At 41.1% G+C, this 25,141-nt stretch overlaps 1 protein-coding gene across 1 annotated transcript in view; it reads right to left on the reverse strand.

The window, feature by feature from the left end:
• Adgrv1 (adhesion G protein-coupled receptor V1) overlaps window positions 1-25,141 on the reverse strand; it is a 530,822-nt gene that overhangs the window by 47,609 nt on the left and 458,072 nt on the right. Inside the window, 1 exon segment of the mRNA XM_050152479.1 lies at window positions 16,240-16,361. Within this exon segment, the coding sequence (XP_050008436.1) occupies window positions 16,240-16,361 (122 nt within the window).

Below are 25,141 nucleotides of genomic sequence, written 5' to 3' on the forward strand. Positions count from 1 at the left end.
ATAGGGGTTGAGTGAGTCCACAGCTGTGTACTTGGTGGTGGCACCAAGGATGTAACAGACACTTAGGACATTTAGTGGTAGACAGGGGGACAAGCACCACTGTACAGTAACAAGAAAGAATCAGCCTGGGGACTCTTGGAAGTGATGGAAGATGATACAAGAGCAGTCTTAGATTGGGCATTCATGAGATCTTGCTAACTCACGCTGATTCATGAACTACTCTTGGTGTTTTAAACAGAGTCACATTTCAATCAGATTTTATAGTTGGATTCTACTTACTTCGGCAGTAAAAATGTGCATGCCAAACTTGGGAGAGAAAAGCACACGGTGAGACGAAATGCCAAGGACTAACAAAATGTGGCTTTGTTTTAGTAAAGATGACCTTCTTATTCCTTGGACTCCATTTTTTTCCCTAAAATATTTGATTCATATAAAATTTAGAGGCATTTATACAAAAACAAAAAGGAAAAGGAAAGAAAAATATGCCACAGATTCTGTCCAAGGAAGAAAACACTTAATTTCAGTGCAGGAGGGAGACTGAATAGTTGCAAAACTCTGAGGCTCTCGTTATTTATATGTAAACAACAACACACTAAGTAGAGGAGAGGAGAATGAGGATTTTTTAAAGACAGGGTTTCTCTGTGTAATCCTGGCTGTCCTGGAACTAGCTCTGTAGACCAGGCTGACTTCAAACTCACAGAGACCCTCCTGTCTCTGGATTAAAGGCGTATAGTATCACTACCCAGCTATAAAGAGGAATTTTTATGAGCACATCTCATTCATCCTAGAGAAATACTTAGACGATAAATATAGCAACACAGAAATCACACTGGTTCAGAGACACATTATAAGATTTCTTGCATCTGAAAATCATGTCACATCATGCTACATCATGTTACATCATGCTATATCATGTCACATCATGGTAATGACACTCTTCTCATCACTTGACTCTGGAGTGGACTCAGACCTAAGACCACACGTAAGAGTGGTCTAATTCCACCTGACAGGATCCTGCCAGTCTTCGCTGAATTGGGACATTATTTTGCTTTACTGAAAACTTTACATAGTTTAAATCATGCTGGCTTCGAGAAGAGACATTCAAACACTGTCTCAGACTCATATTTAATGGAACTTATTTTCCTAGATGTTTCTTCAAAAATTAAAATTTCTTTGGTAATAAAGATTTTCAAATGGAAAAAATCCAAGAAAATATAAAAATATTTTCCTGTAAAGCTACTTAGTTGGCTTCTTAGGGGAAAAGGTAGGTCTTTAAATGATGAATAAACAGGGTAGTTTTCTTAAACATGTCTTAAGCATTCATAATAGAATTTAAGAAAGAGAAGTACATTATTAATAATGGTAAGATTACTGGGAATGAGTTATTCCTAATACAGATCCAGATTGCCCCAAACCGATCATGTAGCTTTTGTGCTTTGTGTTTTGATGGTGTGCTCTCACTTCCAGGACTGTACCCTGCGAGATATTCAAGCACTCGTTATAATGGCTTCATAGGAAGCGGTTTTGTCGAACTGCATGCTAAGGTCATACAGTTGAAAAAGTCAGGGCCAACTCTGGTGAAAAACATCTTCAGCTTGGGATGTCGCCCACTTCTGTGGTGTATCTGGGGTGGAACTACATTATCAGTTAGGGAGCATCTATGCTTTTATAGAACAATGAAGACTGCAGAGATAGACACTTGAGAAGCCTTCACATCGGGACGAGCGGTCAAGGGAGCATATCCATGAGCTTTTTTAAAAATTTTAATTTTAAAAACTATCTTTTCTCATTTTACATGCCAAATCCATTTCCCTCCTCCTGCTCCTTCCACTTTCCCCGCCTCCCACCCCCATTTTACCCCCGTCCACTCCTCAAAGAGGCTTCCCATGGGGAGTCAACAAAGTCTAGCACATTGCTTTGAGACAGGACCAAGGCCCTCCCCACTACATCTAGGCTGGGTAAGGTATCCCTCCAGAGAAAATGGGTTCCAAAAAGACCAGAAGAAGCAGTAGGGATAAATCCTGGTCTCACTGCCAGTGTCCCACAGTCTGCTCCAGCCATACAACCGTCACCCACATTCTGTCTTGTTATTTCATAGCAATTCTTCACAAAAGGTGATGACTTAAAAGTAGGCATAGGGAATTAGGTAATAGCAAGAACTACGTATAAAATCCACATCCATGCAGGAAGATGAAAACATACACTCACAGATAGGACCACCCCATGTACAGGTACAGAGGAAAAATCATGGGCAGTTTATTGTGCCTACCTATCAACTGTCTTCACAGCTCATCACATAGATTCCTTTCAGCAGACAATCAACAATCACAACATGGGGCTATGCAACTCTAGCTCCTGCTGGTCTCTTCTACTCTAGTCTTCAGTCCTCGCTAGGACCAGAGGCGTGATGAACCCTAAGCCTGCAGCACAGGATGCGGTCACAGCATCAACAGTGGGATGCCTATGCACACAGGAGTGAGAAGGCAGACAAACAGAAGAAGACAAGAACAATGACTGCTCAGAGCCTAAATCCTCGCTTCATTTTAGCAGACCAGCTACATCTGGAGCAAGTCCTCCCTGTGATGTGCACCAGAGTGATCCTGCCACTTCACAGACTGTTCAGTCCTTGGCTATTGTGAGTACACTATGCCTTTGCTTTCTCACTGCAATGACCAATTAAGTAGACAGAAATAAAACTAGGATTCTAGCATTTTCCTAGAAATATTAGCTCTCCTCTTCCTTTGCTATAATTATAATATCAATAGACATTCATAGAACATATCACATCCCGAAGATCTCAGCAAATAGTGGAGTTGGGCTCAGGAGTCACTGAGTATCTGAAAGCATCCCCAGTCTCTGTGTTTACCTCAGTGTATGCTGCCTTCGGGTATTTTCAGCCAGGCTCCTCTTGGACACAAATAACGTGTGTCAGAGGTGCCAGTGCTTGGCTTTCTTATAGGACTGCGTGAGTCTCCAAACGCTTCATAGTCCTCCATCAGGTGAGTTTTGTCTCTTTTGATTTTATATTACTGGGGCTAACCTTATGAACTCATGTGCTCTAGGCACTCACTAGCCATAGCACCAGCAAACATTCTATTCTCCATTATGAAGGTGGAATTAGTTTGGTAAAAAGCAGTTACAGTTAAAAGCACAGGCTCTATAGGATGGGAAAGGCAATGAGGGGTGGGAAAGAATAAGACGAGCGTTGCCATGGAGCCAAGGACACACATTAACTTCACCTCCTCCCTTTTGGGGAGTTCATCGTGTATATGAAAGTCATATTCATTTTGCCATTCTTTTTAATATTGATTTTTGTTACTTTTAGTCACGTGTGTGCATGTGGGTATATGCACATGAGTGCAGGTGCACACGAAGGTCAGAGGCACGGAATTCCCCAAAGTCGGTTACCAACAGTCATGAGTTTCATTTATAGTGTGGGTCCTGAGACCTGAATTCTGGTGCCCTGGCAGAGCAGCAGGTGCTCTTGGTCATGGAGCCACCTCTCCCGCCCTGTTTCTCCTTTCTTAATAAGTGCTTTCCAATGTCCTGAGTAGGGAACAGGAACTTTACTCACTAATTTGATTTGTTGTGAAAGGTTACTTTTGTTAAGACTAGCTAAGTTTCAGAATTAAGGAAACAAATGGCATAGAGCAATTTTGCAGGGACATTTCTCTATGAATAAGAACTGTAATGTGAGGCTGTGATGAAAACAACAATCCTTAATGATCTAGTAGTGTTGTTACTGTTGTTATGACATACATCAAAGCATGCGATGCCCGGATATGCTGGGAACCAAACATAGGTCTTCTAAAAGAGCAATGAGTGCTTTTTGTAACTGCTGAGACATCTCTCCATGTATTATTTTTAGTAATCTTAGCAGTTCATTTTGTTTCTAGGAGACATAATACTATGTCGGGTCTCCCTGTAAGTGCTTGATTCAAGCAATCAAAATGGAAATAAAATGCAAACATTCTGGAGACAAGAGAGGGAACTAGGGGTTAAAATGATCAAAATACATATTAACATTATTTAAATGTCACAGTGGAACCCATTATAGTCTATAATTAATGTCTATTACTAAAAATATATTCTTTAAAAAGACCAAAAAAATCTTTAACAAGGCAATGAACTGATCATGATGTTCACATCTTTCTATCAAGTATTACATTTCAAATCAACTATCATTCACCGCCTTTGCAATGATTGATTGTACAGATGCTTCTAGACTTATGACAAATTATAATCCTACAAACCCAGGCTAAATGGAAGACAGTGTAAGACAGAATGTATTCATTACAGATTAGTACAGCAGCTCAGCAGCATGCCCTGTGGAGTGTCCATCACTTGCCCTAGAGACAACATGCATGATGGAGTAGCCATGGAGTTGCAGCTCCTAGACACTGCTCGGCACTGAGCTGATTGGCTAATAGCTAGGCAGGAGGTATAAGTGGGACCTCCGGACAGAGAGGAAGAAGGAAATGAATCTTGACAAGGGAGAGAGGCCATCAAGACTCAGAACACATTCATGTCTGACACACAGAATGGGAGAGAGGTAAAACTCACATGGTAGAACATTGATTAACAAAAATGTGGGCTAATTTTAGTTATAACAGCTAGTTAAAACCAAGCCTAAGTTAAAGGTCATACTTTCGTAATTAATAAGTCTCCATGTTATTATTTGGAAACTGGCTGGTGGGCTAGAGAAAGAATGACCATAGAATAAAATATATCTGCTGTTTTTGTGCTGATATCACATTTATATGACGCCTATGCCTTGTCATCTTGTCGATAGGATTTTTGCGTTGGTCAGCTGTTGAGTATGTGACACACAGTACCTCACAACAGCTGAATAATTAGCAATTAGAGACACACTGTTAATTGATCTTAGTGGCATGCTGTGAAGCACTGAGGCGATGATGATTTGTTTGTGTGAAATAACCTTAAATTAAAATACCTGTGCACTCCTAGTGGCACCCAAGGGACAGAAAAGAGGCGAGTGTGTTGTTACACACCTACCAAGGTGCTGGAGAGATTAATGCATTTGCTTCAGTTCGTTTTTACAGACATTTTGTAAAGCAAATAGGGCTATCCTCATCTCCGAGAAATCAAATAACCTTCCCATGCTCACAAAAGCAAAAAAAAAAAAAAAAAAAAAAAAAAAAAAAAAAAAAAAAAAAAAAAAAACTAGGGCAGGATTTACAGCTAGTGGTGCAGCATCGTTTAACGGGCTATTTCATGCACTCTCAAAGAAAAGGGGCAAGTTTAGAAGGAAAACTCTCACTTGTGTAGGAAAACAGTGACACAGAACTGGTTCAGTCTGAAGCACTGAAGACAAACCTGCCTTGATCCAAATGTCTAATGAAGTCTAAAAAAGAATCAGTTTAATTTTGATTCATGCCTTTTAATCTTTTTTTTTTTTTCTCAGTAGAACTGTCCCTGGGCTGAGAAAGCAGACCTGTTGACAGGTGCAGGGACCTTTTGAACTAAGCGCCCTGAGCTGCTCTTCCACGGTGATACTCTATCGTTTCTATTGCTTTAAAATATTCATTCATTCATTCAGTCAGTCAGTCAGTCTTATTTGACTTTGTATACTTTTAGTTTTATTTGGTCTTTATAATTTAGAAACAAAATCCTTTACAAGTTTTAATGTTTTTAACTGAAATAGAAATCATCACTGACCCTATCCCTTTCCTCCCTCAAGCCCCTTTCATGCCCAAGTTTATAACCTCTTTTTCTTTGGTTATTATTCTTACATACATGAATATATATTCACACACATGTACACGTACACACAAGCACACAGAAATAAACTTGTTGAGTGTTTCTATTGTTCATGTATATATGGTTTTGGGTCTGACCACTCTGCATTGGACATAAGGGGCTCATCTCTGGGGAAGCTAATTCTCCATTGCCCAATAATCATTAGCTGCTTACGGGTATTCTTCTAGGGGTAAGATACTGGAAAATTCTCCCTTCCATGTCAACATCTCCATCAGTACCGCTATTGTTCTGGTCTTATTTATGAAGCCGCTTTTAGGGCAGGCTGTTGTGGGATGTGTGTACACTGTGAAGATGTGTTGCTGTGATCAGTGTAATAAAAATACTAAATGACCAATAGCTAGGCTGGAGGTATAGGCAGGATTTCTGGGGAGTGAAAGGAAGAGGAAGAAGAATCTAGCACGCAGGAGAACCCAGGAGACATAGAGAGTACAAGATGAAAGAGAGGTAATTCCACATGATAGAACACAGACGAATAAAAATGGGTTAATTTAAGTTATAAGAGCTAGTTAGGAACAAGCCTAAGCTATGGACTGAGCTTTCCTAATTAATAAGACTGTCCATGCCATTGTTTGCATGCTGGCGGGTCAAAGATAGTTTGACAAGAAAGCCTACCACTACAGACTGTTGATAGAAGATTTCCAAGTCTTCTAGCCCTTCCAGTCTTCCTGCCTTCTCTTCCATGATGCTCCCTGGACTACAGATGCAGGACCTATGACGCACATGTGTCGACTGGGGCTGGGCTTTCCACTCTCCATCTCTATATTGCGTCTGATTGTGGTTTCCTGTGAAGGTCTCTCCCTCTGAGAGTCTTTGATGAGGGGTGAGAGCTACACTTATTCAGGAAAGGTGGCTCATGTCCAAAGAGCCATGTATTTATTCTCCTGGTATGTGTATATATGACGTGTGTATGACAGTGTGGGTATGCATGTGCTGTGGGCATGCATGTGCAGGTCAGAGTACAATTTTGGGAGTAGTTTTTTCCCCTCCTCTGTGGGCTCCAGGGACTGAATACAGAATCCCGGATTTGTGTGGCCCTTGCCACACAAACATCTTGATGACTCTTTCTAATATTTTCATCCAGTTTTTGAAATAGGTATGTGGTTTCTAAACATTAATCTGTGAATGACAGATTATAGATTCTAAAGCCCTCTCCGGAAGTTTATTTAATCTTGATGCTACACCAAGCATTAAGTGTGCCTCATCTGCTGACTGTGCAATGTTTCGTGCACAAACATCCCTGAATTACAGTTCCATCAGTGCACGTGTCCCAACAGTAGTCACTAAATTCCTGATGAACTGCAGTGCTTTTAGTAGCTCCATTTATTAATATGAATTTTGTTTCATTTAAAAATTTATGAGATATTTGTTGAACTAAATCCATTTAGATTTGCTGGCTCTGGCAGATGAGAAAATATCAGACTAACATCACTGCACAGAACTGTGTAAGGTGGAGAAGGGGTTCTAGACACATATATACTATAACAAAATGGCAGAAGGCATCAGAATAGCTGGTCCAACATCCTAGAGAGAAGGAAGCTCATTAAATAGGGCACCCTGTGTTTACCGCTGTTTGTGTTTGCTTTTGTTGTCCCTCTAAAGAATGTTCCAATTCTGAGTCAGAGGACTGGTTGATGTACAGAAAGCAGAATATGCACCAGATGTCTCCCAACAAACAATATTCAAACGGACCAACAAAATAAGAGTAGACATAAGGAAGGAAAGTTCCAAATAAAATGAGACCTACAGGACCTTTCAGCTGCTTGCTGAGAGTGGAGGGCTGGGAAACTGAGCAGAAAGCAGCTGCCTGGAAGTTAAAGAATTCATGAAGCTCACAAGGCTGAGAAGTGAGGAGATGAAGACCAGGGAGTGCCAGGCAGGAGAAAGACTTTCACCCGAGTTTGTCCCCAGGAGAAGAGACAAACTAGGTGACTGTCACAAAGCCTGAAGATCTACTGATCAAGCGATACGCCCAAGCCTTCCAAAGGAAGTTCTATTGTGACAAATCGAAACATTTCTTTCCAGAGGTTTACAGAAACTGCCTGCTGTGGGATTTACACTGCTAAAGTTGTATTTACTTCTACCTTTGCCTTTCAGTGCTGTAGGGCGGAGGCTGTGCCAGGTCCTGTACCCGTCTATCTGCACTCCCAACACAAAACCATTTCAGCTTTATAAATCATTTGCTTGAATTATAAGGCACTGGTTACATATTTAAGCAAGACAGTACAAAGTACACAAGAGCTTTGTGTTACAACTAAGATTGATGGACCAATAGCATCTCTATGAAGGGAATGCACTGAACTTATTCGGAGGAGTACCAGTGGTCCAATGGGAGATTCAAAGAAGACAGAGATAGTGAGCTCATCCCTTTGGCCTCAGTTTTGATTATGCGGCTCACGAGACAAACCTTTCTGTTCAATGATTAGTTTATAGAGTTTTACATTTATAAAATATGGTATAGTTTACAAATTTATATGACATATGCATGCATACATATTTTATATAACACGTTTACAAGGACACAATTTAGGTCTAGAATCATCACTTGTTTAGAAAATAGACAACTATTTCTCAGATACATCAAGTAAAAGAGCAGAATTAAGGTTAGAGGACTAGGGTGTGTAGCTGAACAGGAGAATTTGCCAAGGACACCAGAAGCCCTTGGTTCAACCCTGATCACCCAGTGATGGGGTAGAACTGAGTTTGCTTAGCAGTTGTATGCTCATTCTAGGGGACACAGCAGTCAAGCATTAAAGAAAGTTATTGTAAAATGTGCAGAAAAATATTATAAAAGACAATCCTCCCCCACACTAGAAATTGAACAATATAAAAAGGTAATAAAGTTTTAGACTCTGAGAAAAATATATTAACAATAAGAGGATGAATCTGACTGACTACATAAAAGCGGCTCTCATACATCACTGCTTGCTCTGCTTTCCAGAACTGTTTGGCGGACAACATTTATTTGCATCTTGGTTACTCAAAGCTGCTAAGCTTGCAATTTTGGGTATTACAGTGTGCTGTACTGTTAAAGTGAACTGAAAAAATGTGGGTATAGAGGACCCAGAAAATACAAAAAAGGAAAACAACAACAAAAACAACAATGAAACCATGAGGAAAAAAGCTAAAGGATAGAATGGCTGTGCTGGGGCAGGGGAAACTGAGGCACCTGTTTTAGAAAGACAGAGTCAGCTTTGGGAAGTTCTGTGTGGCTACGTGTGACCACGTGATAAATATTCCCCTACTTCACTCAGTGTTGCTCACTGGCAACCCAGCTTCGGGAGCACATACCTGGAAAACAGAGCTCCTGCCAAGTGGAAAGCCTGCAGCTTTTTGAGAGGCACGCACTGTCAGAGGAGTGAGTAGCTTACATAAACAGACATTTTATCAGACCATATGGTACCAAACTCTGGAGAGCTTGGGGAGAAGTGACAGGGGATGTTAAAATACACCTGCTCCCCTCGGCTTCTGTGTATTTATTTGAACAGTTATGGGGATGTTCAGGGTGCTCTGAAGAGTGTGGAAGGTATTCATTAGACCCTCTGAATCTTACTCTACAAGACAAATGGACTCTGTCGGTCCTCTCCCCACCCCCTCCAAGTGAACTTGACACACAGCTCTGGGATAAATCAACAAAGAGATGAAAGATGAAGAGCCCCAGCCTCCCTGTCTTCTCCATGTTTATTCCAGGATTTTCTGGGAAGAGGGAGGACTGCTTCACACTCTTCATGAATAGTTCATGTGCTAGTCTCTAATGGAAACGAAGTGACATTTCTTATTACTGTTGGCTTTTTGGCTATTGGAAGGCAATAGTGAAGGGAGTGTCTTGAAACAATTAGTTCTCTGTAACTGATTATTTTAACAATGCATATTTCCCAAGAGCTGTTTATCCTCCAAAGAAAGCAGCCAAGACTAAATGTGTACCGTATCGAAGCCGACACCTGCAGTGAGCTGCACAGGATGCTAAGTGGGAATTCCAAACAAAGGGTGGGGGAGGGAGGCTTGATTTTGTATTGCATTAGTCTATTTCTTTCACCATCCAGTAAAATTTTGACAGTAAGAAACACAGAAGCAAACCTAAACTAAGTGACGCATGCCAGACTGACTCTAACTGGTTCTTATTAAACACAGGACCACATTGTAGATCCCAGTCACTGCTGTGATTTGCTGCATTTAATGATAACTCTGGTCTGGGCATTCTTCAATCCGAGTGGTACAGTGTCGTGTGCAGGAAAAGAGCCATGACTTTGCAGACACTTTCTGTGGCTAAAATCTGGGGCTGTTTATGAGATCTGTAGAAGCATGGAACAGATTCAGTAGTATTTTAATGATGGATGGGGTCCTACTTATGCCTCCCAGCCAAGTATCAGCCTGGTAATTATTCCCCTTCATTGTTAAACAAATTTGGATATACTCTGGCTCAAATATTTCAAGAAATCAGATCTATAAATAGTAGTGTGAATCCACTAAGAAATGACAAACTCATGCTGGAGAGATGACTCATAGGTTAAGAACACATACTGCTCTTGTAGAGTATATGTGTTCAGTTCCCAGCATCCATATCAGGTGGTTCACAACTGCCTGTAACTCCAGTTCAGGCGATCCAACTCTCTGGCCTTCTCAGGCATCTGTACTTACACGTACAGACCTCCCCTGACATCACAGAATTTAAAAAACCTTCTTAAAAAGAATGTCAAAGTCAATTCATTGTACTTTTAAAATAGAAGTTATTGCAATGATATAACAGGGGATTAAAGAAATGCTGTCTATTATGAATTTGGCACTGATAACAGACACCAAAGCTCCTAGTAGTTTGACAACAGCTGTCCTTGGCTTCCTCAAAACTTGAATTAATGAACAAGGAGATTTAGAAAGTATGTACAGTGGACATCTGTTATTTTGACCTGATCTCTACTATTGGCAAGAAAATCTTTTCTCTTGATACACAGTCCACCACTGTTTTAGGATCAATTTGACCCTTTCCACCATTGGACTCAGTACATGGAACCAGTTCGGGCCTGGCTTGAGCCCGGGCCACCATGTGACTGGTTCCTGTCTGGGATATGAGTGGGGTGGAACAGCGTGGTCCTTCCTGAGATTGCTAAGGAACAAGTTGTTTTCTCACTAGAGCTGGGAAGTTGTTGGGAGGTAAATCGGGCAGTAGGTACCATGCTCAGTGAACTGAGAAAGTCCAGCCAGAAACATGGAGGGAAGCGTCCTGAGATCTACGCATGATGGACAAGTAAGGGAATATTGCTTTCTATTTAGCAGCCTTGGAGTCCTGACTCTGACACGAAACAAAGCTCAGTGGACAATTGGGTCCACCCACAGAGGATCATGGGACGGTAGCAAGACTAGATATGACATGCTTGCATCTTTTCTATTAGTTACTGAAATAAGGAAAAGATTCCTGGGGTCCAAATTTAAAAGGTATTTTTTATTTTTATTCTCCATATTTTGCTCATAATACACAGTGGATTAAAAAAAAACCCACACATAAAAAAGTCCAAGAAATATAACTAATGGTTATAAACCAAAAAGAATTTGAACATGAGTTCAGTTCTTGGAGAAATTTCTAGGTTTTTTTTGTGTGTGTGTTTTGTTGGTTTTTTTTTTTTTTACAGTTCATGGGGAACTGAATTTTAGACATAATAACTGATATAGTTAGAATGATGATTTTATTCTAATCTTACATTCGCATTTTCTTATTATGATTTAAAATATATAAATTTACATGTATATATTTCCAAATGCTCAAATATATTAGTAGTGTGACAGTCCAACTTGGATCTTTCAGTCATTAATGTATTTCCAACAGGATTTCAAGTGAAAAAGGTTCCTTATTTAAAATGTATCAAACAACACATAAAAGAAATACACCTTTTATTCATTGCTCTCACAGGACCCATGGCATCTTAATAATCCAGATTTTAAAACATAAGGCAGGAATCCCTGAGCAAAATATACAAGGCATGGCAGGCATGCCTGGCAGTGGTGGCACAGGCCTTTACTCCTAGCACTCGGGAGGCAGAAGTGGGTGGATCTCTGAATTCGAGGCCAGCCTGGTCTATAGAGTAAGTCCCGGGACAGCCAGCACTACACAGAGAGACCCTATCTCAAAAAACTAACCAACCTACGAAACAAAGCAAAACGAACCAAGGAAAGCACAAATACACAGTATAATTTTGTGGTCACAAAAACCCAACAAACTATAATTTGTGGTCACAGAAACTCAACAAAAATTAAAGACAAATCATTGAGTGCCCATGGAACATACCTGGAAGATCCTATTATTCTATAGGCATACAGCATGGAAGTGCTTAAGTTGAAGACTCAGGGGAGTTTATAAATTAAATTGACTCATGAAATCCAGAGAAATGACCATTTCAAAGGTCCTTTACAAGCATGACTTTGAAGACTGATTTTACTGAGTCCCTGATATCAAGACTGTGTGTGCCAGGTGCTCAGTAAGACACAGTAGTGTCACACAGGGTCATTGCTCCAGGAATGTCACAGAGAAAAAATTAGCTCATTAAACACGAGTTTGCAATAGTTTTAGATTTTACTTAGCTTGCAATAAGGACCTTGAAAAGAGATAATAATTTTTCTATCTTCTGATGAAATCCACCATTGTACTTAGCACAGCTGTTTCAGTATGTATGTATGTATGCAAGTATGTAGTTCAGTAGACAACATGGGCTACCACCACAGTCTTACAGTCTGTATTATCTGATGAAGTGCTTCTCAGCTTTCCTGGTGCTGTGACCCTTTAATACGGTTCCTCAAGTTGTGGTGACCCCCAACCATAAAATTATTTTTGTTGTTATTTCCTAACTGTAATTTTGCTATTGTTACGAATTGTAATGTAAATATTTCTGGAGGTAGAGGTTTGCCAAAGGGGTCATGACTTCCAGGTTGGGAAGGCAGCTGACTTAGTGACTTCTGATTGGCTCCATTACAAACACAAATTCCACAGAACCCCACTGATTTTAGCTCTTGAGCATCTTCGAATACAGCTTGAGTTACTTTCTACATACAAGTTGCTCCCCGCTTTTCATGTGCCCCCTCAGGCTTTTAACTCACTCCTCTACACACGTGACCCTGCAGCTCGGCCGAAGATTGGAGGCTACTAGATAAAATGCCATCTCTCGGCTGCGAGGTCTGCCATGTCTACCACTGACGGGAGTAGATTTTTCTAGCTGGCAGGCGATGCCTCTTCAGCTCCTGCTCCTCTTGCCTCAGCCTGACCTTGTGTAGAGCCAGTTTTATGGTTGTCACTTTCTCCCTCATTTTTTTTTTCACAAGGATCAGAAATCTCCTCTGTGAACCATCCGCTCTTCCTAAACTATAAGTCTCCTCTATTTTTTCCCGCCTTCTCCACTTAGACTATGGCCCCTAAATCCCTGATTTGGTGTCACTCAGAAACTTGTCAGAACTGAACATTTTTGGAGCCCATCCAGATATTGTAAGAACAGCTCCGGGAGTGAGGTCCAGTGATTTTTTTCCTTCATGTAGCTCATGGACCTTGAATTCATAGAAAGTTCTGAAGCTGCCCCATGAAGTCACGTTGCTTGTATGTGTGTTCTCCTTCCTATTGGCTTCTTCACAGCCATGGAGTAGCTACTGCATCTTGTTGAAGCTCTCTTTCCTACAGCAATAACAAACTTGTAGCCTCCTTCTCCTCTGTGCTCTCTGATCACTTCTTAGCAATTGCTTTCACCAGCATCACCACATACCCAGTCACGGAAAGGTTGCTGTAATTAACAGTGTCACTAAAAGCTCTCCCAGCTCTGCTGCGTATTCCCCAGAACCATGGTCTTCATGTAAGGAACGATCTTCACATCTACTTACCATCCAAGTCAGGAATTTCTCAGTGATGTTCTTCTCCTGCACTCTTCATTCTCATATGTAACCACTAACCAAATCTCAACAGCCCTAAAACCTGTCACTACCGCTACACCTGAAGAACAATGTCAGAATACCGTAGTTCAGATAACAACAGCCTGCCTGCTCAGTGGCTCTTCTCAGTATTCCATTCTAAACATTTCTAGACAGTCTTTGAAAGGGCAATCGTGAGTGTATGAACATGTCATCCCCATTCAAAGGGAGAAAAAGTTGACAATAAAATTCATGAAGTCAAAATAATCCAAACTCCCAAGTCTGAAGCCTTCATTTTGGATAAGGCAGCTGGCAACCATCTCGAAAGAGTGCAGGAGCTGGTGGTATTCAAGACAACCTGCCCTTTCTGTCTCCTCTTTCATTTTTCTTCCCCGTTCAACCCTTTTCTTAATCTAGACAATGTTAATCACTTTCTTCTTTTACAACTTTGGGTAACACTGTTTTCTCAGCCAGAAAGAGCCCATCGATAGCCACACATTCTTCATTTGTCCTAAAAGCATGGGGGTGTTATGGATTCAGGTAGGGGCAATAAAGCACACCATATACAATGTGACGTCACATATTCTGTCTACACAGTGTCTTAAAAACCACCACCATGCATGCACTGCTCTGCAACAAGTCAGGAATTCAGGTTTTCAATGTTTCCCAATTTTAAAGGCCTGCAGCAAATATTTAAAAATCTGAATCACTCCTGGACCATTGTGCAGCCACCAAATCAAATGCAAGTGCAGATATTGTGACAGCCTTCTCTGAGGTCACAGCACTGCAAGTGCAGATGTTGTGACAGCCTTCTCTGAGGTCACAGCACTGAGGTCACAACTTTCCATTCAGCAGGGACCTCCTTAAACAGGTAACTAAACCCCTAAAAACAGCTTCAAGAAGTCCCTAGAACTGAACAGATTCACTAGGCCCTTATCTGACACAGTAAACAGAGCACAGCTGCAAAAAAGACTCCAGAAACCAAGCTGAGCTGCAAAAGAAGACTGTGTGACCAGACTCCGCTCCCTGGGAGAAGCAGAAACCAGCTGCACTGTCTGGAGGAGGCTTAGACCAACTGAGGCAGCTGGAAAGGACAGTCTTCATCTTGTTGAGCTGTCTGCAGCCCATGCAGTGTGCTCCAGGTTCTCAGCTTTGGGAGCTGTCACCCAAACTGGGGTGAGGGTCTTGGTGATGCAGCTGTCTTTGAGTAATTTCTTCTCTTATAAGTAACCCCTCACCCATATTCCTTAAGTAACCCCAACAAAAGTCATTGGTTCACTAAGTCTGAGTTTGGTGGCATTCACAGTTTGGTCTGTTTTGGGCTGCCTGACTATCTGGGGTGACTAGATGACTGTGTTTTGTCTCCCCAGGAAAATATTTGTTACCCAACAGCAGGCTGTTAATGTGGACTCTGATCTTATTTCTGCTAGAACCTAGGTGTCCAAGGCAGGGCCTCTGACCTAATGGCTCACCATTGCATGCCGCATTGATTGCATGCTGGTACAGGTATGGAAATGACTGTTTTCTCAGCTCCCATAACACCCTGCTCATATATCACCTGTCACTGCATAACTTGGAGCTAACTGTTTACTCATTTCAATTGTCAGTCCTACAAGGGTATGGCTGTCTTCTCTAGGTATTGATAGTACCAGCGACCTTTTGGGCAGTGTATGTGCTCCAATGTCCTATACAGAGATGCCCATGTTCCACCGTTTCTAAACTTTAAGGTCACTTTATGGTTTTCCCTTCCTAACCAGTCAATGCCATCATGTAGGCTATATTCATATTGAAGAATTTGTCTCCCCTTCCTCTTTCTTTCTTCTACTTTAAGACTAGGTATTGACCCAAAGGTTTTGTGTGTGACTCTAATTTTATGTATATATGCATATATACATTTTTTACAACATGGCGCACAAAATAGTAACTATGTAAAAGTATTCTTGGTAATTTCATGACTTTTTTTTTTTAGTCTAAGGGCTCTTTTTTACTTTGGAAAATAAGAAAAATGTATTCATTTGTTCCATTTGATAATTTCAGAAGAAAAGTTTTCCCATTTAACAAAAGCACTAAAAATCACTAATAACTTTTAGTCATACTACCCAAATATATTTGTAAAATTAACTTAAAATTGCCACCATTGGACTCAAGAAAGGGTGAAATCATTTTTTAGTCACTGAAATATTCTTGTGTCTAAACATTAGGGTTTAAGCGGAAATTGCTTAAACATCCATTTAACTACTCAATTGACCTAATGTCTAGACACAGCTATGGCCCATTTATGTGCATCGGTCCTACATGGTTGCTATCTGATCATAACTAACCATAAAGAACATATTTTGGCAGTTACTTAATATTGCTGAAAAGAAACAAGTAAATATTTTCCTTTTCAAGCGTACATGATGGGTAAGTTGGAATTCCAGACATATTTCAAATGTTAGCTATTTGGCCCCCACCACATTTTTCTAAGACTTTGTACGTCACTGTGCACGCAAACTCATCTGCAAGTAGACTCTTACTTCTTGAATGTTGACACTTGAGTTTTGCATTCATTAGATGTGTGTGGCCTTGGAAGGCTTGCCTTACCTGCAGGCTATTGAAAATGACAAAGAGAACCAACATCCAGACGTGTCTGTAGGCCATATGCAGTCCTCCCCAAAGCCACGTCACAGAAATCAGGGCAAAGAGATATAAGATCAGAGGAATTTCTGGAAAATATGAAGAAGACAAAAACTTGAGGTTCAGAAGACCACATGAACACACATGAACAGAGAACTATTTTGGCCTCCTTCTGCTGGATGGTTTCGGTCCTTATATCCACCCAGAGAACAACCCAGGAAATCCTTCTCCTGTGCGGTGTAGAGAAGGCGCAGAGCTCAGCCACATTTCTTTTGGTTTTCAAATGGGTCTGCTTGTCACTTGGGGAAGGGGAAGGAAGAACTTTGTCCCTGTGTAGGCTACCACCTGCTGGACTGAGTGAGAAGTGGAATAGACAAGTACAAGATTTCCTGAAGAGTGAGGGGTAACCCTGAGCTCCCCATGAACACTTTCCAATGCAGCATTTGAATCATAAGCTTTAAAGTTGTTTTCTGCGAGTCCCTGAGATGTAAGCAGATGTCCTGGGAAGGAGATGAAGGCATTAACTGGTAAGTACCAGCAGGGAGCGTTGGCTCTGTCCACCATGCTCCCCTGCAGTTGTTCCACGGGTTTCCATATTAAGCACCCTGCACAGTGTGTTCATTGTGCCATTGGAGCACCGCAATGTCTTTTTATTGTTTTTGTTGTTGCTGCTGTTGTTATTTCTGCATGTGTGCATGAATGTTTTACCTGCAAGTATGTCTATGCAACACTGCAAGCAGTGCCTGATGAGGCCAGAAGAGGGTGTCAGATCCCGTGGAACTGGGGTGACAGACAGGGGTAAGCCACCATGTGGGTGCTGGGAATTGAACTGTGTCCTCTGGGAAGGCAGGGATGCTCTAAAGCACAGACCATCTCTCCAGAGTTTCTAGTGCTTCTTCAAGATGGACTGATTCTGGGTCAAGGACGCTATTGTCACTTCCACGTCTCTTCTGTGATTTGGGGAGAGGGGAGATGATCTGAATTCTCAAATGTCTTCACAGAAGAGATCTTAATAGTGATATACCAATCCATGTACAATTTGGAAATTGAATGAGATCTTAAAGCAGCCATAAGTAAGTATATTTTCAAGCCATTGAAAGGCATTATGATGGACTACACCACAGGAATTCTCAGGACAGTTTTGATGATCCACCAGAAGAACATAAAGTCCTCACACACTGTGGGGTTTGAATAGTTAAACATGATTTTAGCAGTCTGAAATTTTCATTTTGTTCTGAAACACCTCAAGCTAACAGAAAGTTGCAATGACAGCGTGGTGACAGGGTGTTGTGGGCCTAACAAGTTGCCTGGACGTTGTCAACCTCATCTTCTTTACTCTTTAAAACTAGGAGTTGTATCTTCTTTGAAGACTTTTTTTATATAGACACAGTTTCAAAAATCAGGAAAGCTGCACCAAAACATTACTAGCACGTTCAAGTTCCATTTGGTTATTATTTTTAAATTTTAATTTATTATTTGTGTGTGAACATATGTGTTTTTGAGTATTTGTAGATGTAGATATGAATTTAGGTGTGTATGTGTATTTGGTGTGTGTGCCTGAGTAAGGCCACTTGCATGTCACAGGATGTGTCGAAGCCAGAGAACAACTTTTAGGTTAAATTTTCTCCTTTACAGTGGGTACTGGGGCTTGAACTCAGGTCATCAGACTTGCATGGCAAGCAGTTTGCACACCGAGCATCTCACAGACACCATTCAGTTGTTCTAACAATTCCCTTTGTGCATCAGACCCAATGCTGCATAGCTGACATCTCTGTACTGTCTTAACCAAAACGGGTAAGAAGATCTTTGAAGCTGACATATTTATTGGTTGCAGGTAGGTAGTTTTTCTTGTAGAGAACTGTGATGGTTAGCTTTATATTTCAACTTGACTCAATTTAGCATCTCCTGGGAAGAGATTCTCAGTGAGAGATTATTCATATTGGGTTGTCATGTGTACATGTCTATGGAGATTTGTCTTGATTACTAATGTTAGTTGATGTGCGGAAGAACCAGGCCACTCTTGGTGGTGTCATTGCCAAGGCAAGGGGCCTGGCCTGTATCAGACAGTGGTTCTCAACCCTCTTAATTCTGCAATCCTTTAATACAGTTCCTCATGCTGTGGTAAAAGTCCTGGTTTCTTTTACAATAACATAGTATTTGGATTCCGTGATCTGTATGATCTACAGCTAGAAATAGTCACTTGCCTTTGGTAAAGCTAAGGTGTCTCAGTAGCTAACATCTCTCTCTCTCTCTCTCTCTCTCTCTCTCTCTCTCTCTCTCTCTCTCTCTCTCAAAATCATACATGCATTCACTCCCCCTCACACCTAAAGTAGTTTCCTGTTAGATAAGATATTTATTGATTATAAAGGTTTCTTTCCCTTTTGGAGGCTAACTCCAGTGGATAATCCCAGAATTCAATGATACTGCTTCTGATGGTTCTCAGAGGATACACTCCAGATGCATGTCTGAAAATGTGCATAGTTTGTCATGTTACATGCTTATGATACTATTGATGACTTCTGCAGTATCACTTAGAGAAAACACTGACTGACGTCCCTTTGACACATTAACATTGCCAGCATCACTATTCTCGCACTTTTGCGCCACCATTAAGTGCTACTTGAACCCAAGAAATGCAACACTTGGGCAGTCGCCCTGAGAGCCAGCTGAGAGCTTTTAAATGGCTAGCGAACAGGTAGTGCACACAGTGTAGGTTCCCCGGACAAAGGGGTACTGTGTCTCAGCCTGTGCAGAACATTATGCATGACATCTGTTGTGCTAGTAGATATGATGTGCAATTTAAAACTTGTGAATTGTTCATTTCTAGACTGACTTTGGTATAGGGAAATGAAACTGCGGAAAGTGAGATACTACTAGGGCTGTCAACTTTAAGTGTTTATATCTCTCTAAGTAATGAAAGTTCTCAGTTCATGTCAATACTTTTACTGACAACATCGCAAACATTAGTCCTGATTTTCTCCCTCTCCACATCTTGTGACTGTGTTTTCTGTCGCTAAGTAGTCCGTTCCCCTGTTGTTTCCAATAATCTTAACTATTCTATGCACTTCCCTGTATGGATTCTCGCTCCTGATGCAGCCATCCTCACCCATGCAGAGAACTTCCAAACTCACTCCAAATTCTGTGCCATACCCTACTGCTCACCAGATGACGCCAGCAGTGACTGGGTTCTCGTGGGCAATGTTTGAGTACCTGGTGGTATATGCATGACCTTTCTCTGAACCAAGTAGTGGGTTTTAGGATGGAATTGTTGAGAAACAGAAAGGGAAAGAAAAAAAAGATAGGAACAGATGCAGAGACCCACAGTCAAACATTAGGTGGAGAGAGCAGGTTGAAGGTCTCCACCAAGGTGCTTCAGAGCTTTAGGGGACCTTTACAGAAGGGCAGGAGGAACCGTGGGAGCCAGAGGGATCGAGGACATTAGGACGGCATGGCCCTGGCTCATTAGAGCTCACAGACTGAACTGGCAACTGCTGAACCAGCATGGCCTGACCTAGGTGCCCTGCATATATGGTATATTTGTTGGTTTGGTGTTTTCTGTCAAGGAGGGAGTTGGGGGGGGGGGACTCCTAGCAGTGGTAGGTGCTTGATCTTGGGACCCCTTTCCTACTACTGGGTTGCTTTGCTCAGATTTGCTGTGAGGGTTTGTGCCTAGCCTTATGGTATCTTGTGCCATGTTCATTTCCTGGCAGGTCTGCTCTTTTCTGGGTAGAAACAGGGGGCGTGGATCTGGGGGAGAGGAAAGTGAGGGAATTGGGAGGATTAGAGGGAGAAGAGGTTGTCATCTGGATGTATTGTATGAGAAAAGAATAAATAAAAAATTTAAATGTTATCTGTTTAAATACTAGGCAGTTTAGAAAGAACTCACTAGAGAAATGAAAGTTTTGCAACCATGTTTGACAAGTTCAATTAATTGGTTCCTAAACAATCATCAACTTCTTTGTGAATAACAGTTTATAGCACTAAAATCAATTCTATTTTTTTTTTAAAAAGAAAACAAGAAAAAGAGAAGTGGCAAGAGGTAGAAAAATCAGATGTTAGTTATTTGTTTATTTTTAAAGAAAGAGGCCTTAGCGGGGGCTTTGCTGATATTTTCCTCAGGTACATTCATAAATCCTCAGAGTTATTAATACCTTCTAGGGAAAATAAGATAATATAAAATAGATTAATGTTGATGAGTAATTTTTTCACTAATGTCTTGTAGTTAAACAACAGAGAATATGTTCTGATTTAAATTTTAATCAAAGTTCTCTTATCTTCCCAATGAAAGCCTGCTTAAGAGTCTGAAGCTCCGATGAGTACAGGGAGCCGCTCATCTATCAAAGATTCATCTTCAACCCCACAAGTGGCATTTTAGTTTCCGCGGTGTAAACAGGAGTTTTTATCTATGGCTCTGTGTGGAGCACAAAAGGCCATGCACAATTTTAAGGGCACAACTAGGATCCATGGTTCCCTGATTTGGTTAACATGTTTTTCTAAGTACCCAGAGCTAAGCAAGCACTGTGCACCAACAGAACTTAGTGCAAAAGCCAACAAAGCACACTGGGGCTGTCGCCTAGAGATACCGGCAGCCCACTTCCTTCTGTAAGCAGTGTGGTAGCTTGGCGCTCCAGAGCAGAGGCTCTGCAAGGAAAAAAGCCTGTCATAAATAACTTTGAACTTAGCAGCATACCCCACGCTGGCTTTCCAGCAGAGCAGCAGTAATTAAACAAGGGTTTTAGATGGAAGAAATATCCAGAGGCACATCTGGATTTTGTGGGCTTTAAGCCTATAAAACTGGAGGAGGGGGCACTTCTTTAAAAAACACAATTGCAAGTCTGTAATTGGGTTATAGCATCTTAGATGGCGCCCATCCACATGAGAGGCTCTGAAACCCAAGCTTCAACAGCTTTATTGTTAATTTGCCTCTGAGGAGCCACCTTTTAAATTCTCTGGAGGCTCAGTGAAAGAAGAATACAGGATGGAGATGGAGGCTGAGAAGCATGTTGTTAAATGGCTACTATTCTACCACAAATTTAATTTGGCAAGCTGGACATTACTGTTCCCTTTAATGGAAATAACTTTAGTTTCACAATTACTAAGCTGGGTTTTTGCATATAATAAATTACTGGTAACTTATCTCTTGCCTATAGTCAATGTTTATCAGCGAAGTCACTTATCACCGGTAACTTTAGAGACAACTGGTATTTAGAGATGGCTCTGTTAACATAAAGCAGAATAATTTCAATAGAAAGAACCCTTAAAAACAGAGTATTCTACACAAGGAATGAGGAGATCTATATAACCAACAGTGCCATGCACAGTGCACGAAGAACGTTCACAGCCCAAGAGCAGCAGCAAAACCTCCAAACGCTCTGATTCCAATAGGGCAAAGGGCTGAGAAATAACTAGATAACTATCTAAACAACTATCTAAAGATCCAATAAACATGTGAAAGATACTCAGCATAACTAGCCATGGAGAAAAAAACCAAAACTACAAAAAATTCTATTTCATACTCATTATGATAGCTGCCACCAAAAAATGGGAAAAGCGTATGTGGGAAGATGGGAAGAAATTGGAGCACATATGAACCACTGATGGGAATGTCAGATGTGGCTGCCGTGGAAAATGTCTGGCAGTTCCTTAAAAGTTAAACAGAAAGTTATGATAGGATCCAACAATTGGAGGCCTGGTTTCATCCCAAAGAAGTGAAAGTTGGGGAGGAAACGCTTGTATACCAGTATTTACAGCAATGTTAGTAACAGCAATCAAATTGAAACAGCTAATGTCCACCAACAGTAAACAAAACATAGTATTATAATATCACCTGTGTAATAGCAGGGAATCATTACCAATGAACCCTTTGAAGGAGATAATATGGATACAAAATGATAAATAAATCACTGGCACCAAGGGAATAAGCAAGTTGATAGAGACAGAAAGTACATGGGAGCTACCAGGAGCCAGGAGCTATAAGCAAAGAGTTACTATTTGGCAAACACAGGGTTTCTGTTTGGGATGATGAAAAGCTTCAGGATATTTTGATAGTGCTGATGGTTGCATAGCACTGTGAGAATTGGTGATAATTAACTGTATAGTTAATGATGCTTAATGATAATTAAGTGGATACTGAGAACATTTACGTGCTAAAATTTTAAAACTTTCCTCATGGTTCTTTGTGGATTTCACATCATGTCATGCATCCCGATTCCACTCATCCACCACTCGCTGTGCCCTCTGCCTTTGCAACCTCCCACCCAAAACAAAATTTAAAAGTAAAACCAAAATAACAACAACAAAAAAGGCCCACAAAAAATAATTCAAAACAAACAAGCAGAAAAGGCTCGGCATGGAAGCTCTAGTCTGGCCCAGTGAGTCACACAGTATACTCTTTAGTGCATACATCTTTATTAAGGTGAATTGCAATGATTGTAACAGTAGCCAGGGACATCAGTGCAGACCCTGGCTATGGTAGAGTCANTACAAAGAGGGCAAAGGCTGTTAAGTCAGGTATGTGTAAAAATAAAGTTCCACCCTTGTGGAATGAAGATACAAAGGGATGCTTCTGTGGTCTATGTTGTGCCTGGAGCCTCCTGACTCTATTAGCACTGATTCCACGGCACACAAGCACTCACCAGTGCTATCAAACATGCCTAGAAGCATACAGGCCTACACAAAAGTGCAGTGCAGTCATGTCTCAGAACTGTCAATCAGCATCAGGCCACTACGTGGAGTAGGTTAAAAATAACATTTATGGGTAAGCTTTGGAAATTGTTTACAGAGACAACTTCCAGCACATTTGGTCAGTTTATACTCTTAATCTTTAACCACAAGTCCTAAACATGGTTACAACTTTATAATTCCCTTCTCATTTCAGTACTTCTGCAGCAAAACCCTAAATGCTTTGGAGAAGCTCCATCACGTTCAAACTGCAACTGAAAATATTCTGTTCAACCCACTGAAAAATAGACCTCTTGCAGCAGGATAATGCCCATGGGTACAATAGTGGCATGAATGTTATGAAGGAGACCAACAATTTAAGGCCAGTACCACAAAAGGAAACTCATTCCTGGCACTGTAAATCTTGCCCACAACCTGTGGTTTGAGAGCTCAAAGGTCAAGGGATAAACCTAACTACTATTTTTCTGTTAAATGGGCAGAGTATCAAACTGATCTCTAAATTTCTATCTCTATACACATAGATTAGTTTAGTTAGACATCATGGTGAAGTTTCTTTGTGTAGTGAGTGACGGTTAATGAAGAAACTCAGACTGATCAAACTGCAAAGAATACGTATCTGTGGAATACTCACCTACAAATGGGACATATATGCCATCTAATCCCAAGGTTCAGGGTTCATAATGGAAGAAGGAAGCATAGATACTGTAAGAGTCTGACTGCGAGGGGTGCACCCACCCACTGAGACAGTGGGGCTGATCTATTGGGAGCTCACCAAGGCCAGCTGGACTGGGACTGAATAAGCATGGGATGAAACCGGACTCTGAATATGGCAGATAATGAAGGCTGATGAGAAGCCAAGGACAATGGCACTAGGTTTCGATCCTACTGCATGAACTGGCTTTGTGGGAGCCTAGCCTGTTTGGATGCTCACCTTCCTGGACCTAGATGGGTGGGGGGAGGACCTTGGACTTCCCACAGGGCAGGAAATGGAGTGGGGGAGGGGGAGAGTAGTGGGAGGAGGGGGAGGGAAATGGGAGGCAGGGAGGAGGCAGAAATTTTTTTTCAACAAAAAATAAATAAATAAAAGAGTCTGAGGTTAGGTAGAATGGAATGGGGCAACAGTGTCCACTGGACATGACAGGACCACTGCACTCATTTACTCTCAGCAGCTGTGGATGCCTGCACTAGGTATATACAGTATTGAGGTAGTCAACACTGAGAGAGAGAGAGAGAGAGAGAGAGAGAGGTGTTGGGGCAGCTCTTGAGATTTTACTGATAAATGAAGAAATTTAGAGAATTTATGGCTCTTGGGGAGGAAGGGTCAGTTTCTTGAAGGGTATAGTCACTGGTAGGTTGACCACAGTCCAGTGGATGGTCCTACATTTGGGATATATCAGTAGCATAAGTTATACTTGATGGGTTACTTAAAAAATAAATAAGGAAGACACAAAGTTGGGGCAGGGTAGGGAAATAGGGGTAGATCTGAGAGGAGTGACGAGGGGTGGGTGATTATGGTCAATAATTCATTGTATGTTATCCTTAAAGAATTAAAATATTATTATTTCTTTAAAAATACTTAAAAATACTCTTTCTTTAGCTTCTCTTCTCTACCCTCAACCTCCTGACTTTATTTTTAAAACTTCATAGTATTTATAAGCACCAAATTATTCTATAAGTTATGTGATCATTGATTTTATATGTTAACTTGACTTGGAAAAGAGAGACCTCAGTAGGCGCTTAAACTTTCTGGGGTTGTCTTTGAAGATGTTTGAGAGAAAGGTGAGCATTTAAATTGTGGATAAGGCAGATAGACTTCCCCATTGAGAGTGGATATCACCCAACCCAATGCGGGTCTGTGCAAAGCACAAAGGTAGAAAAAGGCATAAGGTTATACCTTCCCTCCTGACTACATGATATGGAGCATGCTCTTCCTCTGTCCTCACTACTCCTGGCTCTCAGACCTTTAGACATGGACCAAAATTCTAAACTCTTTTTTTTTTTTAAAGTTGTCAAAATGCAATTTTATTTATTTATTTTTATTTATTTTTTAATTTATTAAAGATTTCTGTCTCTTCCCCACCGCCGCCTCCCCTTTCCCTCCCCTTCCCCCAATCAAATCCCCCCCCCTCGTCAGCCCAAAAAGCAATCAGGGTTCTCTGCCCTGTGGGAAGTCCAAGGACCACCCACC

This window comes from Alexandromys fortis, unplaced genomic scaffold, assembly GCF_014885135.2.
Source record: "Alexandromys fortis isolate MF-2015 unplaced genomic scaffold, M_Fortis_MF-2015_v1.1 scaffold_47, whole genome shotgun sequence".
Lineage (NCBI taxonomy): Eukaryota > Metazoa > Chordata > Mammalia > Rodentia > Cricetidae > Alexandromys > Alexandromys fortis.